Source organism: Pseudophryne corroboree, chromosome 12 (genome assembly GCF_028390025.1).
Source record: "Pseudophryne corroboree isolate aPseCor3 chromosome 12, aPseCor3.hap2, whole genome shotgun sequence".
In the NCBI taxonomy this organism is placed as follows: Eukaryota; Metazoa; Chordata; class Amphibia; order Anura; family Myobatrachidae; genus Pseudophryne; species Pseudophryne corroboree.
In genome coordinates this window covers 45,723,810-45,749,357 of record NC_086455.1, presented here as the reverse complement: position 1 = coordinate 45,749,357, position 25,548 = coordinate 45,723,810, and the positions used below count along the sequence as shown (strand labels likewise).

The following is a 25,548-nucleotide window of genomic DNA, read 5'->3' as shown; positions in this document are numbered from 1 at the left end:
TGGGATATCACACTCTCTGAAGTCAAATATATAGATATTAGAGGTCACTGAGGCATCCTGTGACCATGGGCCTAATTCAGATGTGGTTAAAGAGTGTGTCGCTGCTGCAGCTTATTGGAAGCAACGGTGATGCACTAGTATGATAATGCTGCAGGACGCATCTGCTGTAAGTTGATGCCTCCTACTTGCATCAGTAATCTGTGATGCATTGTAGGATGCAGCATCGAATCACCTGCGACCTAGGGGTGCGCACAAGCTAGCCGCCGCAGTCCTACAATGAGGCCAGGAAATCTCCATCTTCTGACGGTGATCCTGGCCCTATCACTCTCCCGAAACGGTCATGACATGCCTTCTTTATAGGAAATGGAGGCCGCCATTACCTCCTCCCCGCCCCCAAATGGCAGCAAACTTTTAATTACTGACAGTCTGCAGCCTTAGTGCGACCAACTACGCAGGAACAGTACAGGTCTGCCACATAGCGCAACTACCAATCATTGGTACTTTGTGTTATGGACCTCAAACTGCAAGAGTCTCGACCTTCAAGTGTACACATGTACACAATATAAAATATATAGTGGAGGAGGGCGAGGAGGCTATAGACCGCACACCCTTATTCTAAACACAACGAGAGGTGCTACCATGTAGTTCCACATAGAAAAGAGGGAACATGCAGGTGCACACTCTAAGTCCTAAACACTGCTAATCAGAATAATTCTAATAAACTCTAAAATATAACATAGAGTAAAACTGAGTAGCTTAGCATAATTTTGGTCAAAAACATAGGCCCACCAAAAGTGACCAGGTGACCTCATCCCTAACATTCCTAAGTTTCAAGTCCTGAGCACGGGACCCCCGAGGCCAACCCAACCACGCCAAGGCATCACACTAGTGAGATGTCCAAGTGTCGAAAGGTGTTACAGTATCTGCTGCTTCTTACTAATGTATGTGTTGAGAATGTTACATAGGTGAGAGGTAATAGTTAGGGTATTAAAAAGTGTGACATTGGTAAAAAATAATTAAGGTGCTAAAAAAGTGCTAGATTATGGGCAGTATTCAATTCTTTTCACCCCCTTCCACACCCACTCTGTTTCTGCTGACGGGCGCGGTATCATAATTTCAGCTTGCTACCCCAGGGGTAGCGAGGGCACCCAACCCTTTATGCCGCTAAACCTGACTACTATGGGCATGATATGTGCTATAACGGGGATCACTTTAGAAAGGAGATCGGGCGTGATATGTCATTTGAATACCACCCTAAGTACTATGATATGATGCGCCAAAGCAGTCAGGCCACAACAAACCATTATGGGTCCAGCGCATAGCGCAAACTTCCAAACATCAGTACTTTGTGCCTATGTGCCCCAATACTACCGGGACCTTCTTATCATGGAACAAGACTGTAGGCCATGTTTATATACAGTACATGGCATAGAAATCCGAGGTCCTCAGAAGAATTACTGCTGCTGCCTTAATGTGTTCTACTGCTGGACTGCTGCTAAGCACTATGATCCTACCTCCTAAATTGACAGTGACATCTCAGCTCTGGAACTGGTTGAGTGACAAACTGGCTGTTTGGCTCCTGGAGGTGGGCTCAGTTTGTAGCAGTGCCCAGGAAGCTACCAGTAATGCCTGAGCCGCCAGCACTTGGAAATCTTTCGGAATAAAGTCAGGCTACCTTTTAAGAGTTTTGTTGATGGACCTTGAAACTCCAGTAGCAGCAAGTAGGGAGGGTGCTTCATATGGGTTGGAGGAAACACAGTCGTCACATGGCCTTTATGTTCATGGCTAAAGAGATATGCCCCACTGTTAGCATTTCTTCCCCTTATGTAAACTATAAATGACTATTTGCAGAGCTGACTGGATGCTGATTGGATGATAATTATTTGAGCTGAGATACATTGGGAGAAACCTGGTCATGAGGTTTTATTACTGGATATACAGTGCCTTGCTAAAGTATTCACCCACCTTGGCTTTTACCTATTTTGTTACATTACAACATGTAATTTAATTTTTTTTTAAATCTGAATTTTATGTGGTGGATATGCACAAAATAGTCTAAGTTGGTGAAGTTAAATGAGAAAATTTTATATATAAAAAAAGAATTTTTATAAATAAAAATTTGAAAATTGGCATGTGCATATGTATTTACCCCCTTTGCTATGAATCCCCTCAAAAGTTTTGGTGCAACCAAATACCTTCAGAAGTCACATAATTAGTGAAATGAAGTCCACCTGTATACAATCTAAGTGTCACATGATCTGTCAGTATAAACACACCTTTTCTGAAAGGCCCCAGAGGTTGCAACATCACTAAGCAAGAGGCATCACACCATGAAGACCAAGGAGCTCTCCAAACAAGTCAGGGACAAAGTTGTTGATAAGTATAAGTCAGGGTTGGGTTATAAAAAAATATATCCAAATCTTTGATGATCCCCCAGAGCACCATCAAATACATAATCTTCAAATAGAAAGAACATGGTACCACAGCCAACCTGCCAAGAGAGGGCCGGTCACCAAAACTCACAGACCGGGCAAGGAGGACATTAATCAGAGAGGCAGCACAGAGGTAACCCTGAAGGAGCTGCAGAGTTCCACAGCAGAGACTGGTGTATCTGCGCATGTGACCACAATAAACCATACACTCCACAGAGCTGGGTTTTATGGAAGAGTGGGCAGAAAAAAGCCATTTCTTAGTGTTAAAAATAAGAAGGCACATTTTGAGTTTGCCAAAAGGCATGTGGACGACTCCCCAAATGTATGGCGGAAGGTGCTCTGGTCAGATGAGACTAAAATTTAAGTTTTCGTCCACCAAGGAAAACGCTATGTCTGGCGCAAACCCAACACATCCCATCACCCCAAGAACACCATCCCCACAGTGAAACATGGTGGTGGCAGCATCATGCTGTGGGAATGTTTTTCAGCAGCAGGGACTGGGAAACTGTTTTGCGTTGAGGGAAAGATGGGTGTTGCTAAATACAGGGATATTCTTGAGCAAAACCTGTTTCAGTCTGCCAGTGATTTGAGACTGGGTAGGAGGTTCACCTTCCAGCAGGACAATGACAATTGTCCCGAGGCATAGTGTTTTAGAAACACTCGAGTGGTTTAAGGGAATACATTTAAATGTGTTGGAATGGCCTAGTCAAAGCCCAGATCTCAATCCAATTATGAATCTGTGGTCAGTCTTGAAGATTGTTGTTCACAAGCGGAAACTATCCAACATGAAGGAGCTGGAGCAGTTTTGCCTTGGGGAATGTGCAAAAATCCCAGTGGCAAGATGTGGCAAACTCATAGAGACTTATCCAAAGCGACTTGCAGCTGTAAATGCTGCAAAAGGTGACTCTACAAAGTAGTGACTTTAGGGCAGTGAATAGTTATGCACGCTGAAGTTTCTGTTATTTTGTCCTATTTGTTGTTTGCTTCACAATAAAAAATAAATAAATCTTCAAAGTTGCAGCCATGTTCTGTGAATGAAATGATGCAAACCTTCAAACAATCCATTTTAATTCCAGGTTGTGAGGCAACAAAACATGAAAAATGCAAACGGGGTGAATACTTTAGCAAGGCACTGTACACTTTGAAACCTCCTGCATGATATAGTGTAGATTCCCCTTGTGCTACCAGAACAGCTCTGACTCATTGAGGCATGGACACCACAAAACCACTGAAGGTGTCCAGTGGTATTTGGCACAAAAAAGTAGCAGTAGCCCTCTAAGTCCTGTAAGTAGTGAGGTGGGGCCTCCATGGCTCGACTTGTTTTTCCAACACATCCCACAGGTGCTCATTGGATTAAGACCTAGGGAATTTGGAGGCTAAGTCAACACCTTGAACATGTTGTCATGTTCCTCAAACCATTACTGACCATTGTTTGCAGTGTGGAAGACCATTTTTTGTAGTGTGTGGATATAGGCCACTTCCATCAGGTAAAACTATTGCCATGATGGAGTACACCTGGTCTGCAGTACTGTTTGGACAAGCGGTACTTGTTAAAGTAACATCCAAGGTTTCCCAGCAGAATACTGCCCAGAAAATCACACTGCCTCCACAAGCTTGCCTTTTTCCCATAGTGCATCCTGGTGCCATCTCTTCCCCAAGGTAAATGAGGCACACACAAATGGCCATCCAAATAATGTAAAAGAAAATGTGATTCATCAGACTAGGCCACATTCTTCCATTGTTCCATGGTCCAGTTTTGTGTCCATTGTATGGAATTTTGAGCGGTTGACCGCGATCAGCATGGGCCATACTTGCCTACCTGACCCTCTCCATGAGGGAGAAAATGCTCTGTTCCTGGTCTTTCCTGGTAATGTATGATTGCCATCACCTGTGGTGAAACACCTTTCTTATCAACTAACTAGCTCACCACAGGTGATGGCAATCATACATTACCAGGAAAGTCCAGGAACAGAGCATTTTCTCCCTCATGGAGAGGGTCAGGTAGTCAAGTATGGCATGGGCTGGTCTGCTGCTGCGCAGCCCCATACACTACAAGCTGCAATGCGCTTTGTGTTCTGACACCTTTCTATCTTAGCTATCATTAATGTATTCAGCAATTTGTGCTTCAATAGCTCTTCTGTGGGATTTGTCTAGATAGGCTAGCCTTCGCTCCCTACACATCAGTGAGTCTTGGGCTCCATGACCCTATCGCTGGTTCACAGCTTGTCCTTGCTTGGACCACTTTTGGTAGGTACTACCCACTGCTTACCGGAAAAACCCTACAAGACCTGCAGGTTTGGTCCATCTCAAAGTTACTCAGATCTTTTATGCCTGCCCATCTTTCCTGCTTCCAACACATCAAATTCAGTACTGACTGTTCACTTGCTGCCTAATACAGTATATCCCTCCTCTTGACAGGTACCATTGTAACGAGATAATCAATATTATCCATTTCACCTGTCAGCGGTTTTAAAGCTATGGCTGATGGGTGTATAATGGCTGTTACTACAGTGTGAAAATGAATGATATTAGAAGCCATCAAATTATTTTTTGCTGTATCAAACTAATTTGACATTCACTTAATGTGCAAATCAACTGAATTGCATTATACATTTTTGCACAATGATACAAACATATGTAATATTCAAATCAAAAGTAATTAATTGTCTATAACTGGAGTAGCCAGAAATGTGATCAACTTTTTGTTCAAATACTGTGCAGTGATCTACAGTATAAACCTCTTCATTCTTTTATCTTTTATTAAACCTATGCAAATTCCCTTTCTTTGCAATAGCTACAGCTATATCCCTACTTAACTGAAGACCCAACTATAACACACTTAAATACGTAGCTAAAACATATTCTAAAAATATAGTATAGACAGCTAACACTTTTATATATTACTAGGTGACTCATCGTGCTCTACGGGCGTTCCTCACACCTTTGCAAGGGTCTACGCCCCCCTAACCCCTGCACGCCTTTCTGGGGTTCAATATTTGTATTATATGGAGTACTACCTGCATTCCTAGTTTTGTTAGTGGTTAAATATTTCATGACGAACGGGCATCCAATGGTGAATGAGGCATAGCCCCTTGCGACGGGGAGGGGGAAGGGGGAGCGGGGGCCGCGGATGGGGGTTTGGATGTACTGCGGGTGGGGGAGGTGTGGGTTGCATCGGGTGGGGGAGGTGCAGCTGCAGGGCTGTTGTGGATGGAGGAGTGTTCCGGAAGCGCTGTGGGTGGGGAAGGGGCAGTTGCGGGGGTGTTGCGGGTGGTGTAGGGGATCCGGAGGTGCCGCGGGTGGGGGAGCAGCAGGTGCGAGGGTGCGGCGGTGGGTGGGGTAGCATGGCGAGATGGTGCTGGACCACAGGAGGGGTCATGACCGGTTTATAACATGCTAGTATGGCTACATGCATGCTTCCTGTGTGGCGTTGTGTGTACACAGGTAGAGATTTTGTAATTTTGGTACCATACCCAGCAGGCATTAACTTGTATTGCCCAAGTGTGGCAATTGTTTCAATGGGAAGACACATAATAATTGCTAAATAGCCATAATATGTTGGGAGATCATGGGCTGAAAGTTTGTATGCAGAGCTCAGATCCCCAATGTCAGCCTGATCTATGGGTGTGTATGTTTTTATTGCCTCTTCATGAGGAAAACCGAGGAGCCTTGCTCAGTCCCAGTGACAAACAGCCAGCTGTGGTTATGTTTCCTGTGCATGGCTCTGGCAACGCTGAAGCTGCTACTTCGTTCATCAGCGGTACAATGATTTATGGTGGCTTGGAGCAGTGTATCAAAACAGGGGAGAAGAGGTCAGGATGTAACAATAAAGAAAGTAATGTGCCATTTTACAGGTCACTGCTTGTTGCAGTTTAATTGTGGAAATCATAAACCAAAGACACATTCTACAGACAGGGACAAGAGAGAAAATATTACCACCAGCACCACAAAGGTGGAGGATGTGTTTCCTTCTGCGATAACAACCATTGTACAGAGACAAGAGTGTTAACACTGGAATTGTAGTGTTCAGAAGCAGCAAAGGAGTCTTCCACCTGGCCTTACAACCTATATGTTAGTAGTCATGGATACAGGATTAACTGAACAAACGAGGGGCCTAATTCAGACTTGGTCGCTGTTGTGCGAAATCACACAGCGGACGATTATCGAATGACTGCGCCTGCATATATATCGCAATGCGCATGCGTAGAGCCAAACTGTGAAAGAATCGTGTGAAAATTGAATCACTAGGCGTACGCAAGTTGATTGACGTATGGGGGTAATAACTGGACGTTTTCTGGGAGTGTCTGGAAAAAACGGAGGCATGCCCAAGCGTTTTCAGGGAGGATGTGTGACATCAGCTCCGGCCCCGATCAGCCTGTTTGTATCGCACTGTAGGAGTAAAGGTGTGTACACACTGTGAGATAAATCTGTATAGTCAACATCTTATGAAAAGTTAGTGCATATCTGAAGGTGTAAGGGCAGCTTGCGATACAGATTCGATCCTGATGCGTGCTCCCGTGGGGTCTGTATCGCAAGGCTAGATAGACTGTGCAGGCAAGTCAATCTTGACTATCTGGTGTACTATCTAGTACACAGTATAGTCAAAATCGTACATAGACAAAATCTCAAGCACAGATAGTCAAAATCTGTGCTATCTGGGTTCTGGGGGAGTACAAGGGAAATCGAATAGTCAAGATCGGACATAGCAAGGATCTCACCGTGTGTACACACTGGGCTACGCACAGACTGGAAAAATCATTTGATGGTGAAATTTTTGCAGAGCTTATGCAGGCATTTGCACATTTGCACGGGGCCCGGTTTTCACTATCTATGGGCGGCGGTTATCTGATTGCAGTCTTCTGCAAAATCGCAGGGAAGCGATCAGGTCTGAATTAGGCCCTATATTTATGCAAATATTAGGTATCCCCAAGATGTAACAAGAAGGGGCTGCCACTTCTTTTGAAGGCAACAGCAACCTTCATAGGTTTCTATAGGGGGGCTGGGGATTTTCGCACAACAGCGATCAGGTCTGAATTGCACATGCGCCGGCACCGCAGTGTGCCGGCGCATGCCAAACAGCCGACTGATTGACAGGCAGAGGCGGTCACTGGGTGGGAGGGGGCGGGCCGGCGGCGTTTGGCCGCAGTTTGGGGGGCGGTCCAGACAACGCAGGTGTGCCCGGACCGTCAAGGTGGGGCGGGCTGCGGCCACTGCAGCGACATGTAGCTCCCTGCCAGCACACAGGAGCTGCACTGGTGGGAAGCTACTCTTCAAGTACAAAAGCATAGCCGCCGTGTGATGCCTTTGTACTTGTGCGACGGGGCAGGGCCTGACATGCGGGGCGGACTAGCCGTGTGCTGGGCGCCCCCTTCCCCTGCATGTCAGGGAAGCTGATCGGAAATGTGCTAAATTTAGCACATCTACGATCAGGTCAGAATTAGGCCCCTTATTTCTTTGTTGATATCCTTATGTCTATTCCATACATGTTTAAATTGCTCTACTGTAATCTCTATCATGATGAGGCTGTGTTAGTATTATGGTGCATGGAAGGGGGAAGGGGTGAGGAGTGGGGTCTGGAGTCTTCTGCTGCATCATATTAGAAAGCAAAAAATTAGGAGTGTCATTGAAATTTGTAAAAATATAATAAAAGCCACTGACAAATCAAAGTCAGTGAGCAATGACTGGTGACTCTTGAACCCGCAGTAAAAAAAACTACACCAAACACTGGGGCAAATGTATTAAGCCTTAAAAAGTGATAAAGTGGAGACTGATAAAGAGTGTTAAAGTACCAGCCAATCAGCTTCCTAGCTGCCATGTTACAGGCTGTGTTTGAAAAATAACAGGAGCTGGTTGGCTGCTACTTTATCACTCTTTATCTGTCTCCACTTCATAACTTTTAAAGGCTTAACACACTCACCAGGGGTAGCCTTGCATCTCTAGCAGAGGCGTAATTGTGGGAGGCAATGGAGTCGGCTACCGCCGGGCTCCTGCTCAGTAGGGGGGCACCTATCCTCCCGTTTAGTGTGTTCAGTTTATGCGGCCCGATAGTATGTGTGAGTTGACAGTGTCATGTGATGATAAGTACGCATGTCGATTCCAGCAGTAACGCACTGCCTGGGAGAGATGCAGGGACGGATCTAGACTTTTCTTTTAGGGGGGGCGGTTTATTTATTCCTGACTCCTCCCCTACACTCTACTCCTCCCACTTCCCATACCAACTGTCCATTAATGCTCTGAAGAGCATATAAAGCATTGCCAGCATGCACATGTGCTTCTTATGTAGCACACACAACCGGGCACATGTAACTACTAACACACCGATGGGCGGCACACACTGCCCAAGGTGGGTGTAACGGCATGTGATGATGGTAGATGGGGCTAGGGGCCCTAGGGACACGGAGGATGGGGAGGGATGTCAGTGCAGCCACACACCGTCACCTGGCAGCAGCCCCCACCTCATGTAAGTGGGCGTGGCTATGACTGTTAGGGGGGGCGTTCACCCCGTTCGCCCCCCCCCCTGGATCCGGCCCTGGAGAGATGCCACACACCACAGGGACATGCACTCCCGCCTACCGCCACGGGTAATACCTCGCCTGCGCTGCCAGCAGATTCTTTGTTGCCTTTACCCGATTCTGTGGCTCACTAGCACAAGGTCCTAACTCCATCTGGCCACAAGCATCTAGGACACAGACCCTTGTACACCCAGAAGTTATACAAACCTCTTCCTGCACCCTCCAGGTGCATGTAAAACAATCGAGAGCACAGCCAGCAGGGACGGGAGAAGAACGGACAAGCGCTGCTGTGAGTCTGCGGCAGCTGAGCCTGAAGTCACTAAGAGCACTGTTATAATATCACACCTGTAAGTACACTCTGATTTACCACTGCCTGGTGCTGCCATGTGCTCTGATAAGTGCCACGGTCTGTGCAGTCACACAGCTGCTGCCTATTAATGGCCCAGTGTGTTCCTTACGGGTAAGGTTCCGGAGGTCAGAATACCAACCCCGGAATCCCGGCCGCCAGGATGCCGGCAGCGGGGCAAGCACTAGAAAGCCCCTTGTGGGCTTGGTGCCTCAATGCAATCGCCACAGGTTCTATTACCACTCTATGGGTGTCGTGGACACCCACGAGTGAGAATATCCTTGGCACAGATGTTGGTATTCTCAGTGGTCAGGATCCTGACGTCGGTATTCTAACCGCCGGGATAGTAACTACATCCCTTCCTTACTAGTTACATGGCAAATCCTTTCACTTCAGCTATGGAATTGGGGGCACCGTGTGCATGAGGCTATGTGGGAAGCGCGTGTGTGAAGCTATGGGGGCAGCGTGTGTTTGTGTGAAGCTATGAGGGAAGTGTGTGTAAGGCTATGGGTGCATTGTGTGTGAGGCTTTGGGGGCAATGTGTGTGGGTGAAGCTATGGGGAGAGTGTGTGAGGCTATGGGGGCAGCGTGTGTGTGTGAAGCTATGGGGAGAGTGTGTGAGGCTATGGGGGCAGCGTGTGTGTGTGAAGCTATGGGGAGAGTGTGTGAGGCTATGGGGGCAGTGTGTGTGTGTGTGTGAAGCTATGGGGGCAGCGTGTGTGTGTGAAGCTATGGGGGCAGTGTGTGTTTGTGAGGCTATGGGGCAGTGAGTGTGTGCGTGTGTGTAATAATTATTAACTTTAATAATACCTTTCAAAATTGCATATAAGACTTTTTATTTTTCTTGCGGCCCACACAATCTTCGATCTTGATTATTCGGCCCGGTTGAGATTTTGAGTTTCACATGTCTGTCTTAACGCTTTTATCTGAGACTTTTCTTTTAAGAAAAAATCCCATGTGCAGCATTTAATATTATAGCAGTTTAGAAACATACGTCCATACTAAACACATATCCTCTGAGATTGCTTCAATGAATGACAGATTACTGCTAAAACATGCATTTCTTAGGCTAAGCAGTTTTCTGAGTATCATACAAGAAAGAACGGTTTTATAACTGTGGCAGCAATCAATCTTTAAATGTCCTCGTACATATATGAATCCATTTAATTGGTTTTCCTTGTAGTGTGTTGGATGTTATATTTACTCTCTGAAGTTGAAAGTGTGCAGTGCAAAAGCTGGATTTACATGGCAGAATTTCTGCCTAGCTGGCAGAATGAATTTATTTGCACACAGCCCCCGCTACAATAAGTCTTCCATTATCAATAGATGTTTCTGACCAATGCTCATGACGGCTGACATACAAATACCTTTTCAGGCCGCAGGCCATCTGTTATAATAAGAATGCTATCTTTACATTTGAAATGGGAATAATCCTTTTATTTTCATCCACGAAAGTTCCTTTAATCTCTGGTCTGCTATAGAAGGCATCTGTTAGTAATTGAAGGTACCTGCAACTAATCATGCAAATTTTAGGCATTCAACAACAGGATTAATTGATTGACTCATTATGTTCCCAACACCTGGAACGTCCATTCATCATAGTTTTTAGGTAAAATAGTGTGCCGGCATAGAACCTGGAACCAATAAATGTTTGTTTTGTCTTTTGAGTCTATGTGTAAAAAATAATGTTGCAAATAAAACAAGATTTAAGTATTAAAAGCTAGAAATGAGCGGTTTGATTCTCCAGAATCCGAATCCACATGAATTTTGTGGATCCGAACTTAACCGAAACCAGGTACAGATCTCCGAACAGAGTCACGGTTCAGATCTTCCCGCGGTTCAGAATTCGGATTTAAAATTTTGTATTGATGACGATGATCAGTGATTATCGGTTTTTAACCAAACCGAATCCGAACCAGAATACTTTAGGGTGGTTTTGACAAAACCAAAACATGATGAAGAATTAGAATCAAGACCAAAACATGGCGATCCGCGCACATCTGTAATAAACTGTAACTTCATGGGCTGCTACTGATAAGCTGCTAAAAATACACGGTTGCACCATGGGAAATTGCCCTATGGGGGTGCAGACTGTCAATCTGAACATGTGCAACTGCGACAAAAGATGCAGTTGCTGGTGATGACACGCTTGTGTCTGGTTAGCCACCCGCTGCTACCCCCGCTTCAGGAATGTACACCGAACTTGCCCTTCTCTCCATCCAAATTCTGCGATCCGTAAGGCATGTGCTGTGCAGCTCAGACATATGCGCAAACTGAAAACATCGGCCACTTGCGTCTTTTGCCCTGGGTTCCTCCTAATGCAAGACAATGCTAGACCTCATGTGGCTGGAGTGTGTCAGCAGTTCCTGCAAGACGAAGGCATTGATGCTATGGACTGGCCCGCCCGTTCCCCAGACCTGAATCCAATTGAGCACATCTGGGACATCATGTCTCGCTCCATCCACCAACGCCACGTTGCACCACAGACTGTCCAGGAGTTGGCAGATGCTTTAGTCCAGGTCTGGGAGGAGATCCCTCAGGAGACCATCCGCCACCTCATCAGGAGCGTGCCCAGGCGTTGTAGGGAGGTCATACAGGCACGTGGAGGCCACACACACTACTGAGCCTCATTTTGACTTCCTTTAAGGACATTACATCAAAGTTGGATTAGCCTGTAGTGTGTTTTTCCACTTTAATTTTGAGTGTGACTCCAAATCCAGACCTCCATGGGTTAATACATTTGATTTCCATTGATAATTTTTGTGTGATTTTGTTGTCAACTATGTAAAGAACAAAGTATTTAATAAGAATAATTCATTCATTCAGATCTAGGATGTGTTATTTTAGTGTTCCCTTTATTTTTTTGAGCAGTGTATATATATATATATATATATATATATATAATAATCTGTACCCCCTAGTGTAAAACATAATAATTTTTACAAGGCAACAAATATTTCTATGCCCATATACAGTATACATACAAAGCCGCATATGCGTTTGTACAGGTTACAGAGCTTCTAATGTCCATTTTATTTTATATTAGGACAGCCAGTGACTTTTCTGTGATAATCCTTACATCCAGTAACAGTCATACAGCATTACGGAACATTTTAAATATGATTTATGTGGCATGAGTGACATCACTTATCTCCAAAAATTTATGGGAGTGACATCACTACTCTCCAAATAGAGGTGATAATAGTCCTACTCAACAATGAAGGATATATTTTACATACCGTGTATTTGTGTGGGGATGCCGTTAAAAATGTCGGCTGTCAGGATCCCAGCGTTCAGGATACCAACGCTGAAATCCTGACAGCTAACAATGCTGACAGCCGGAATCCCGGCGCACCAGGGCTATTCTCACTCGTGGGTGTCCATGACACCCATAGAGTGGGAATTAATCTAGTAGCAAGTGCAGTGAGCCACCGAGCCCGCAAGGTGGCTCTTAGCGATCGCCCAGCTGCCAGCATTCTGGTGGGCGGGATGCCCGCCGTCAGGATATTGCATTGTTCCTTAGAGGTCCATTGGAGGGCACCCAGGTACCAGCTTTCTTAAAAGGAGTGCCAGCCAAGAAACGTGCAGACTATATACATTTCCTGATGACAATTTGATCAATAAATTGAAACGTTGAAGAAGATATTTGTACGGATGTCCATTTCTTTATGAGACTAGCATGAGTGCTGCACCCTCGTGTATATATATATATATATATATATATAGTTTATATACACACTCATATCTGAGCATTAAATACAGTGTGAAGTTATTTTCCTTCATTAAATGCTCTTCATTCTTTAATGCACAGTCTAAAAAGGCATATTACAGTATATCACATGACAATTCATTTCAGTCTTCACACTGGTAGAATTTGGGATTCATGTCAGGATTGTTCTGTTATTGCCTGATTTTCAAGACGCTATAAAATGAAATTGTTAGAGGTTTAATAGAAAGCTTGGTTTCAGAATGAGATTCTTTGTAATTAACTAACAAGGGTTGGGAAAAGAACATTCAGGGCATTCTATGCAGTCACAGTGAAAGAGAGAGGGGATATGTAATAAGCCTTGGATTGTGATAACTGAGAGAGAGACACAAGCCAATCAGCTCCCTAACTGCCATGTTACAGGCTGTGGGGTCTATTTACTAATGGGGCACATCTACTGGGGCATAACTACAGCAGTACATCTACTTGGGCATAACTAATGGGGGCACATCTACTGGGACATAACTACAGGGGCACATCTACTGGGGGCATAACTAATGCGGGCACATCTACAGGGGCATAACTACAGGGGCACATCTACTGGGGCACATCTACTGGGGCATAACTACAGGGGCACATCTACTGGGGCATAACTACAGGGGCACATCTACTGGGGCACTTCTGACTGGGGGCATAACTACTGGGGCAAATCTATTGGGGGCATAACTATGGGGGCATTACTACTGGAGGCAATACTACATGGGGCATTACTACTGGGGGCACTACTAATGAGGGCATTGCATAGGGGGCACTTAATAACGGGCATAACTCCTGGGGACATAAGGGGCACTACTACTGGGGGCACTGTGTAAGGGGCACCAATACTATGGGCACTACCACTACAGTGGACATTGCATAAGGGGCATTACTACTGAGGGCAATGTATAAAGGGCACTACTGCTGTGGGCATTATGTGTATTTGGGGTGCTACTACTGTGGGCTTTGTATATAAGGGGCACTAATGTGTGTCATAACAAGAATAAGGGACACTACTATGTGGTGTTATGTGAATAAGATTGTGCTACTGTGCAGCGTAAACTGAATTGGGGATACTATTGGGTGACCACGCCCCTTTTGTTTTGAGACCACGCCCCTTTTGTTTCAAGCACACATCCCTTTTTTGTGGCGAGCGCACTCCCTTTATTTCATAGGCGTGGGGGTGGGTTCCACCACCTCTCTAGGACCACTTTAAGCACTGCATACCATCATAGAAGGATGGAATCTGCCTCAAAAATAGGATTTTGGTACTTACCAGGTAAATCCTTTTCTTTGAATCCATAGGGGGCACTGGAGTACTCTTGGGATATGGACGGCTTCCACCGGAAGAAGGCACTGAATAAATTAATTTTTGAGACTACTCCTCCCCTCCATATCCTCGAGCACTTCAGTGTTTTTTACTGAGCCGAACAGGATCGATAGAGAGATTGACAAAAGGAGAATTACCTATAATCTCACGGACAACAATAAAGTTGACACAAAACGTAACAGACAACTAAACAGTTGACACCCTAACTGATTAACCTTTGTTAAATTTAAACCAGTCGTGAAAGTGTGTTACCATAAGAACCACTGAACTTCCTAAAACAGATAAACTGCTCTGGGTGGGCGTCCAGTGCCCCCTATGGATTCAAAGAAAAGGATTTACCTGGTAAGTACCAAAATCCTATTTTCTTTTTCATCCACTAGGGGTCACTGGAGTACTCTTGGGATGTACCAAAGTTTCCTCCGTGGCGGGAGAGCTGTTTGGCACCTGTAACACTAAACGGCCAAAGCTAGATGCTGATGCCGCGAACGTATCAAACTTGTAAAAGCGCACAAACGTGTGCACTGAAGACCAAGTAGCCGCACGGCAAAGCTGTGTCGTAGAAGCCCCACGACTCGCTGCCCATGACGTTCCCACAGAACGTGTGGAATGAGCTGTTACTGATGTAGGTGGCTGTAACCTAGCATGAAGGTAAGCCTGACGTATGGTCAGTTTGATCCATCTGGATAAGGTCTGCTTAGAGGCTGGCCAACCCCTCTTAGCCGCATCATAGAGAACAAACAACGTATCCGTCTTACGAACCGTAGACGTTCGGGATACATAGACGCGTAATGCGCGAACCACATCCAACGTTTCAGCATTCTCTGTTAATACCGGAACTACTATTGGTTGATTGATGTGAAAAGACGACACTACCTTTGGTAGAAAAGCGGGATTCGTCCGAAGTTCCGCTCTGTCATCATGAAAAACTAAATACGGTGACTTGCACGACAAGGCACCCAGATCTGAAACACGCCTAGCCGAAGCTAAGGCTAAAAGAAAAATCGTTTTCCAAGTGAGAAATTTAATATCCACTTGTTGTAAGGGTTCAAAGTAATCGGACTGTAAGAAATCTAAAACCAGATTCAAGTCCCATGGTGCTGTAGGTGGAATGAAAGGAGGCTGTATCCTCATTACACCCTGTAGAAACGTATGTATTGACGGCAACGAGGCCAATTTCCTTTGAAAGTAAATTGACAACGCAGATACCTGCACCTTTAGTGTGGAAAGACGTAGTCCTCCATCTAACCCCATCTGTAAAAATAACAAAAGACGGGATAAATTAAAAGATGATGTCGGAAACTTCCGAGCTTCACACCAACCTATATAAGTACGCCAGATTCTGTAATAATGAGCTGCCGTAACCGGCTTCCTAGCTCGTACCATGGTTGGTATAACAGACTCCGGAATGCCCTCTCTTCTCAAGATGGCCTTTTCAACAGCCACCCCGTCAAACGCAGCCGCGCTAAATCGGGGTAAAGGAACGGACCTTGTTGTAACAGGTCCGGACGTAGTGGGAGTGGCCACGGATCGTCTGCGAGTAAACCGAGGAGATCCGAGAACCAAGTTCTCCGAGGCCAATGAGGCGCTATTAGTATGACTGTGACGGACCCTCTCTTGATCCGTTTTAGCAACAGCGGGAGCAGCGGAAACGGTGGAAACAGATACACGAGGCTGTACGGCCACGCGGCTGTGAGAGCATCCACCGCCACTGCCCTTGGATCTCTTGTTCTGGACACATATCGTGACACCTGATGATTGTGGCGGGATGCCATCAGATCCACCTGAGGGTAACCCCACCTCTGGATCAACATCTGAAACACTTCTGGATTTAATGCCCACTCTCCTGGATGAAAATCCCGACGACTGAGAAAATCTGCCTCCCAGTTGTCCACTCCCGGAATGAACACTGCCGACAATATCACCTGGTGATATTCGGCCCATCTGAGGATCCGAGCTACTTCCCGCATTGCCATGCGGCTTCTCGTTCCTCCTTGTTTGTTTATGTATGCGACTGCCGTCGCATTGTCTGACTGCACCTGAACAGTCTGAAAACGAAACATGTACACTGCTTGTCTTAGAGCATTGTAAATCGCCCTGAGTTCCAGAACATTTATGGATAGCGATCTTTCGTGATCTGCCCAGAGGCCCTGGAGCCGATAACTCTGAACTACAGCTCCCCAACCTCTGAGACTTGCGTCTGTTGACAGAATTATCCAATTCACGACGCCGAATCGTCTCCCTGCAGATAGATTGTGTATTTTTAACCACCAGAGAAGAGACACCCTGACTTGTGGCGACAATCTCACCCTGTGGTGCATCTGCAGATGTGATCCCGACCATTGCGCTAACACCTCCAGTTGAAACGGACGTGAGTGAAATCTTCCGAACTGAAGTGCTTCGAAAGCCGCCACCATTGTGCCTAAAAGGCGAATGCACAAATGTACTGAGACTGTGCGTGGCTTGAGCACTAATTGCACCAGATGACGAATGACCTGTACTTTCTGTTGTGGCAGGTAAACCTTTTGATTTACTGTATCGAGAATCATCCCTAGGAATTGAAGTCGTTGACACGGAATTAGATGTGATTTCTTTAAACTGACTATCCAACCGTGCTGAACTAGTACATTGTACGTTAGCAAAGCATGCTGGAGAAGCAATTGTTGAGACGGAGCCTTTATGAGTAGATCGTCCAAATACGGAACAATTATTACTCCTAGGGACCTGAGATGAGCTATCATCACGGACACTACCTTGGTGAATACCCGAGGCGCTGATGAGAGGCCAAACGGCAGAGCCTGAAACTGGTAATGGTCTCGCCTTATCGCAAACCTTAAGAAACTCTGGTGAGGTGGCCAAATCGGAATGTGTAAGTACGCATCTTTGAGATCCAGTGCAATCATGAATTCCTGTGGCTCTAACCCTGCAATTACTGACCTGAGAGATTCCATCTTGAATCTGTGGTAAGTGACGTAATGATTGAGACCTTTTAGGTTCAATATTGGCCTGACTGAGCCATCTGGTTTTGGTACCAGAAACAGACTGGAATAATAACCCTGCCCCTGTTCCTGCACGGGGACCGGAATTACAACTGCAGCATTCAGCAGAGACTGAATGGCAACCTGCAGAACTGCTTTCTTGTCGTCCGACACAGGCAGTCCTGTCGTGAAAAATCTTCCTGTCGGAAGATAATCGAACTCTATTTTGTAACCCTCTAATACTAAATTGCGGATCCACCCATCTGTGGACGTCTGCAGCCACGCCCCCTGAAAGCTCTGAAGGCGTGCTCCCACAATTGGAGATCCGAGATGGGCTGGGAGCCCGTCATGCCACTGGTTTGTTAGTGGTCTTAGTGTCTTGACGACGTGCATTGGATTGTCGGGCACTACGTCCCCGACCTCTTCTACCAGGCGTGACTGCTCCTGTGCCCTGCCCACGAAAGGGCTGAGTTCTAAAGGATTTGAACGCCGGACCAGAATATTTCCGTTTAGGTATAGTTGTAGGCGATGGAAGAAACACAGACTTTCCTCCAGTAGCCTCAGAAATCCATTTGTCCAATTCAGGACCGAAAAGCTTCTCGCCATCATAAGGCAATGCCTCTATACCTTTTTTAACCTCCGTCTCCGCCTGCCAAGAACGCAGCCAAAGTGCTCGTCGAACTATGACTAGCGATGAGGACAGGCGAGAAGTAAGCTGACAGACGTCAGTAGAAGCTGTACATAGATATTCAGCAGCTTCCCAGATTTGATCCGCGAGAAGTATAAGATGGTCATCTTGCAGAGCCGACTTGAGCTCTTTTATCCATACCATTAATGCTTTAGTAACCCAAATGCCAACCAACCCAGGTCTCAGCAGCACTCCAGCTGCTGTATACATGGACCTTAGCATAGCCTCTATTTTACGATCTGCAGGGTCTTTAAGCGTAGTAGCAGTTGGTACTGGTATGGTTAACTTCCTTGTAAGTTTAGATACGGATGAATCCACCGATGGTGGGTTCTCCCATGTAGCTGTCATGGACTCTGGAAACGGGTAACTCGATTTAAATCTACGAGGTATAGAAAACCGTTTATCCGGATTCTTCCGTGTTTCCAGTAACATTTTATTAAGAGATTCCGAAATAGGGAAACACATCGGAGATCTCTGTCGTTTAGTAAAGACTACCTCATCATTCGTCAGGGGCTCCTCAGTTTCCGTAAACTCCAGCGACTGACGTACTGCTCTGATGAGATTATCAATACCTGGGCTGTCAAAATCGTCACTATCTGACTGTTGGTCTATTTCGCCCTCCTCATACTCATGTTCAGTGAGGTCTAGTATCCCAGAGACTGGAAAATTATTAGGAAAAGGAAACTTATCTTTTCCACTCAAGGTGGACCTCTGACCAGATTGAGACTCTCATTTTAAACTCAGATCTTGCCGCCTCTCTTTCTTCACGAGAGGCGGCCAGCTCTGATTGTAAACCAACTAATACATCTGCAAGTAAAGCCCATGGAGGGTCCAGAGATGCTGGCTTTACTTCTGTGGAAATCGTATTTGTGGCTGTATTAACAACACATGCTGTACATGAGGTGGATCCATCAGGCAACACACTCTTACAGACATGACATGAAAAATGTTTCTTAGATTTTGCTGGTGTCTTACTCATTATAAAGACAGACAATACAAACTACACACAGACAGTCTGCACGACTCAGTAATAACACCAAAGTTCCTTGTATATATCAGGCAAGTGCAGTGCCTGCCAGCAATAAGAAAACTGACCCCCAAATTCCCCTAGTACCACTCTTAAGCCGAGATGTAATATAGGAATCCTGGAACAGACAGGAGAACATTAAACATGTTAAGTACCAAGTTTTTCTACAAAGCTTAACACTGCCAATACTGCTAATGTCTCCCCCCACCCCCACGACCTCCGTGTACAGCACCGGGTCGGGGCCTGCGGAACTTTGCATAGGGCCGTGTGAGCGGCCTGTACCTGTATGCCAAGGCAGCGGGGAACTCCTCGGCTGCTGCGGGCGGTCAGCGGGAGCAGAGAGCGTACTGCATAGAGCCGTGGAGCGGCCTATGCACACGCGCTCCCGGCCCGCCACACACAGCATAGAGTGGAGTGGCCTCCTGTGTAGCCAGGCAGCGGGGAACATATCGGCTGCTGCGGCGCAGGGAGCAGCGGTCTGCTAGGTAACTTAAGATGCTGGGAGCGGCGGAGAGTGAGAGCGCGCTGCATAGAGCCGTGAAGCGGCCTATGCACACGCGCTCCGGGCAGCGGTCGTTAGTGAGTGAAACATGCCCAATACAATCCCCAACAGTGGGGCGGCAGCATAAGCTGACCGCCCCTACCCAACATACCTGGACCGTAACAAAAGTCTATGACGGGGCTTCTCATCCAAGCTCCGTCCAGCTTTTTGCAGGCAGCCTGCAGGTGGAGTGAGGGAGCTCTTTACAGAGAGGTCCGACACTCACGGCTGTTCTCAGCCGCTTCCACTGTCCCTGACCCACGCCTGTTAGAAGGGGGGAAAGGACGTGGAAATCCTTGAAAGGAAAAAAAAAAAAAACTTAGAAAAAATTCCAATACTTTGTGGACGAGCTCCACTATGCCTTCTAACTGTGTCGAGCACAGAAAAAACACTGAAGTGCTCGAGGATATGGAGGGGAGGAGTAGTCTCAAAAATTAATTTATTCAGTGCCTTCTTCCGGTGGAAGCCGTCCATATCCCAAGAGTACTCCAGTGACCCCTAGTGGATGAAAAAGAAAAGTACAACACTGATGTATGATTTATTATAAGGGTTCATAGTTCACAGGCCTGCCATTCTAGGGATTCCAAAGATACAAAGTTGGACTGGATTTTGCCCCCGCTCTCTAATCGAAAAAATACCACAAGTTCTCAAGCATTACAACTAAGGGTGTGCACCGGGCCATTTTGGGGGTTTTGTGTTTTGGATTTGTATCTCCTTTGTGTTATGGATCTGTATTGGTTTTGCCAAAACTGCCCCTGTGGGTTTTGGTTTTGAATCTGTATTTTTGGAAAAATCATAAAAACAACTAAAATAATAGAATTTGGGGGTGTCTTTGTTCCTGTAGTATTATTAACCTCTATAACATTTATTTCCACTCATTTCCAGTCTATTTTGAACACCTCACAATATTGTTTTCATCCGGTTTAGGCCAAAAGGTTGCACCGAGGTAGCTGGACGGAGCAGCAGCAGCCCTTGGATGTATATACTGGGACGGACCCAGCACAAAATATTTAAAAAAAGAATATATTTACAAAAATGACGCATTAGGCAAGGTCAAGATTTCGGTTCACAAAAGATGATTAAGACAAAGAATAAAAAAAAAGACAATGGCCCTCATTCCGAGTTGTTCGCTCGGTATTTTTCATCGCATCGCAGTGAAAATCCGCTTAGTACGCATGCGCAATGTTCGCACTGCGACTGCGCCAAGTAACTTTACTATGAAGAAAGTATTTTTACTCACGGCTTTTTCTTCGCTCCGGCGATCGTAATGTGATTGACAGGAAATGGGTGTTACTGGGCGGAAACACGGCGTTTCAGGGGCGTGTGGCTGAAAACGCTACCGTTTCCGGAAAAAACGCAGGAGTGGCCGGAGAAACGGTGGGAGTGCCTGGGCGAACGCTGGGTGTGTTTGTGACGTCAACCAGGAACGACAAGCACTGAAATGATCGCACAGGCAGAGTAAGTCTGGAGCTACTCTGAAACTGCTAAGTAGTTAGTAATCGCAATATTGCGAATACATCGTTCGCAATTTTAAGAAGCTAAGATTCACTCCCAGTAGGCGGCGGCTTAGCGTGTGTAACTCTGCTAAATTCGCCTTGCGACCGATCAACTCGGAATGAGGGCCAATATTTTAGATGCTGTAATCATTATTTAAATTTATTATTTTGGATCAAATTCTTCATTTCCTCAAAGATATATGTCATATGCAGAAGGTTCTCTATACAAGTGTGAAAAGTTTAGTTATATTAAATTAATTTAATTTAAATTTAGTTAATTTATAATTGTTATTAATAATATTAATTTGAATGAATTACAATGTGGTGATAAGAAGAATTATGGAAATAAGAGAATAAGTTATAACATAAGAATCTGAGCTACGGACACTGCACCCTGAAATGGACGGAGCACACCTGGATGTATACTGGGAAGATACAGCGCAAAATATATTTAAAAAAAGTCTTTTATTTTGGGTGGGCTGACAGATCACTCCTAGGTGGGCAGAGCAACTGCAGTCCCTGGATGTATACTGGGATGACACAGCACAAAATATTAATTTAAATCAATATATATTATTATTTTTTATATCACACACTGTGGTTACAGTGTCGCACAAATGAGTCAAAAATATGTATTATTATTTTTAATAGCACAGACCGGCAACTGCACAAATGAGTCAGAAATATATATAATAATTACACACTCTGGTTGGCTGCACCGACAGCATTGCATAAATGAGTCAGAAATATGTAGAAGTATTTTTTATATCATACACCGGTGGTTACAGTGTCGCACAAATAAGTCAGAAATATGTAGAAGCATTTTTTATATCATACACTGGCGGTTACAGTGTCGCACAAATGAGTCAGAAATATATATCATAATTACACACTGTGGTTGACTACACCGGTAGCGTCACACAATACGTGTAAGAGTAGGAATTAATATACTGCAGTCTGACAGTACTTATGAAAAGAAATACTAATTGTATAGCACACTGGGGTACAGCTTTTATTATTTTAATTTTATACTATGGCAGAGAACCTGGAGGGACAGACAGATCACCCCTTCCAGATACAGCAGACAGAGAGCGCACCACTTTTTCTGATACAGCAGACAGAGAGAGCACCCCTTTCAGATACAGCAGACAGACAGAACAGCCCTTTCAGATATAGCAGACAGAGCACCCCTTTCAGATACAGCAGACAGAGAGAGCACCCTATTCAGATACAGCAGACAGGGCACCTCTTTCAGATACAACAGAGAGAGCACGCCTTTCAGATACAGCAGACAGAGCACCCACCCCACACCAGACAACACAGGGACAGTACTGGAGATGGACACGTCCATCCAGTACACTCTCCACAGCTGGAGTGAAGATGACACCTATGCAAGGGACTTATATAGAATCCAAAAACCATGAGAATCCGGCAGCAGGAAGATGATGTCCGGCCTCTCTTTGGGATCCGAGTCATGCAGGAAAACCCGCGCCGGACTCGGATCCCGGCTCGTATCGCAAAGTTCGGGGAACCGAACCCGCTCATCCCTAATCTTTATCACAGTGAATGTGTTTTCCACTTTTTTATACATGTGTCGCTGTATGACTCTCTCTCTCTCATTTTGGTCTTGGAAGTTAAACCAAGTTTTGTTTGTCTATTCATCACTGAGATTGGTATGCTCGATCCTATCAAGTAATGCTCACAATTTTTTCTGACGCAAATAGACATTTGTGGTAAATGAATTTGATACTTCATCACTTTCCCATTGGTGATTAAGTAACTAGTACTCTATCACTCTCTCACCTGGTTTATGATAGTTCTGGTCTGAGCAATTAGCAGATTCCAGTATATTATTTGCCATCACAACAGACAGCAGAGGTAACTTTACTTCCTTCAATCTGGCTGGCAATAACAGCATGTTCAGACACACTACCTTATTGACCAGTAGGAGTCCATTGCCTATCCAACAACCAGAACTATTCCTTATCTTAAAGTTTTCCAACACTCTCTCACCTGGAATAGCCATGGGACCCATTTCTTAGTATTAGGACCCTAGCTAAGTACAAAAAGCGGAAGTGGGTTCTATTTCTTTTCTTCCATCTTCCTTGAATATCTGCCCACGGTCACACTATCCTGAATATGCTTGATTTTGCCCAATCTCGGAAGCTAAGCAGGATAGGCCTGGTCAGTACTTGGATGGGAGACCACCTAGGAATATTGGGTACCATGGACAATATATAATTTGGAGAATGCTACTCAATGGGGGGAATTCAAATGTTTGAAAAGTCAGTTGGGTGTCTGTTTTCTCCTGTCTATTAGGTAGGAAAATTCAGACACCCAACTGACTTTTCAAACATTTGAATTCCCCCGTAAATGTATCAACTCCCTGCAATTACAGCTTACATTTTTGATCTCATTGAGCATATTGATTATCTAAAACTAGATCACCTTAACTACTTATCAGCGATCAGCTGAATCCATTTATGAGTCTTATACCCATTATATTTTCACCATTTGTTCCATCTTGAACCTTTTTTTGTTACCGATTTCTTAAATATTTTTTATATTTTCTAACTCCATATGGGTAATTTGATATTAACCTATTTTAATATATGTACAGAATAAAAGCTAAGTTTTCAATCTTTCACCTTTTTCAACCATTATTATTTAATATTCAATTTCTTATCATTATCTTAGAAAAGTGCTCCCCAAAAAAGTATTTTTGTCTTCTTCTCTTCATACCATTGCGAGCGATACACTGTACCAACCTTGTGGTGCGAGAAGGAAGCGCTTGGCAAAACAGCTGTCTGAGAGCGGGTACCTGCAAGAGCACTAGCGGGACACCGCATACCAGTGCATCCAGACCAGAACAGCAGATCCACCAGTGATAACACACCCATTGTACAGGTATCTACTTGTTCTCTGCTCCGTGACTGTGTACAGAACCACATGGTGTGTACAGAGAACCTGCAATACCAGTTGGCATCAGGGCCTCCCCACCATTAGGGAAATATACACAGCCACCTCTCTGCTCTTATTTTCATGAGAAACAGGTGTTCCTTCTCCAGACGCACAACTCTAGCTAGGACAGAAGTGTGGCTACCCACCCACGGCACTCCCATGATACGGATCTTTTCCATACTTTCTCAAGGTAGCTGTCCAGTTGCTGTCAAGAATGCTTGGAGTGAACCAGACTCCTCCATCGAGTTATGTATGGTGCGTTGCTATTAGTGACGCAAGCCCAGTCTGCTGATGCATCTATTTCTGACTCAAGCCCAATATGTGCAACTAGAAAACCAAACTAAAAAAAGTGCATTGGGTAGTACGGCAACTTGGTTTGACTAAGCAAACACCCAGACGGTAATGTATCAGGAAATCAGTTTATTTTCAGATGTTAGATGTTACTTTTAGATGTTAGTAATAATAAGATGCCACCAAGTGCTCCAAGTTCTTATTGATGTTTCTGCCAAAACAGATTGAACTGGTGGACTATTTGGTTAACGGCAGCTTTTTTGAAAACCGTCAGTTTTTGCCTGGAGAATTTATATTGGCAATTCTGTTATACAGCGTCTGTGAAATGCGTTGTTATGCGTTTGGGTTGATAGATCTGCATTCTACTAAACACATAGTATACTGCTGATAGACAATGGAAAGTTTGATAATCACATGACCCACTCTTGATTGTCAACCTTTACATCAGGTATGTCCAACCTGCGTCCCTCCAACTGTTGTGAAACTACATATCCCAGCATGCCCTTACACAGTTTTGCGGTCAGAGAATGCTAAAGCTGTGTCAGGGCATGCTGGGATGTGTAGTCTCTCAACAGCTGGAGGGCTGCAGGCTGGACATGCCTGCTTTACATTGTTTGTCAACCGGATATGCTTCAACGCACACCCAATGTCAAACACTGTTTAGTAAATAGTCCTTTGTTGTTAAGAAGTCTCTGGCATTGGAGGATGGAATTAGTGGCATTAAACTGATCCTAATTTAGTGCAATGTTCTTGTGGATCCAGTCCAGATAGTCCTGAGTGGATGTGTAGACCCCTGGTTTTCGTGCTATTTCGCAGCCGGTTACCCAGTTTGTTATTCCTACCACTGAGTAGAACTTGAAGCTGGGTTCCTTGCACATCAAAGGTCCTCCGCTGTCACCCTACATGGAATATGAAACACAACAATCACTATAAATACCTATTAACTTTGTAATTTGTTCTTGGTATAACACAAAAAAAGTATCAACAAGAATTCTTGAAACATAACATTGAGTCAAGTTTTCAGTAAGTGTACTGTATGTAGTAATGTGCAGTATGTACTGCTGAGGTAATCTGGATTCTCTCCAGAGGAACTGCGCGTCCCTGTCACTCAGCGTCTGTGTCCACTGCAGAGGGAAAATGGCGCTGGTGAGCTGCTGGATCCGCTCATAGTGAAGCCCGCCCCTTCAATGGCGCGCGGTCTTCCCTG

At 45.0% G+C, this 25,548-nt stretch overlaps 1 protein-coding gene across 1 annotated transcript in view; it reads right to left on the bottom strand.

The window, feature by feature from the left end:
• Positions 1 to 24,464: 24,464 nt before the first annotated feature.
• LOC134979913 (acrosin-like) overlaps positions 24,465 to 25,548 on the bottom strand; it is a 179,394-nt gene continuing 178,310 nt past the window's right edge. The window contains exon 3 of the mRNA XM_063946531.1: positions 24,465 to 25,240. Coding sequence (XP_063802601.1) covers positions 25,073 to 25,240 — 168 coding nt within the window. The 3' untranslated portion in view covers positions 24,465 to 25,072. The remainder of the gene's footprint in view (positions 25,241 to 25,548) is intronic.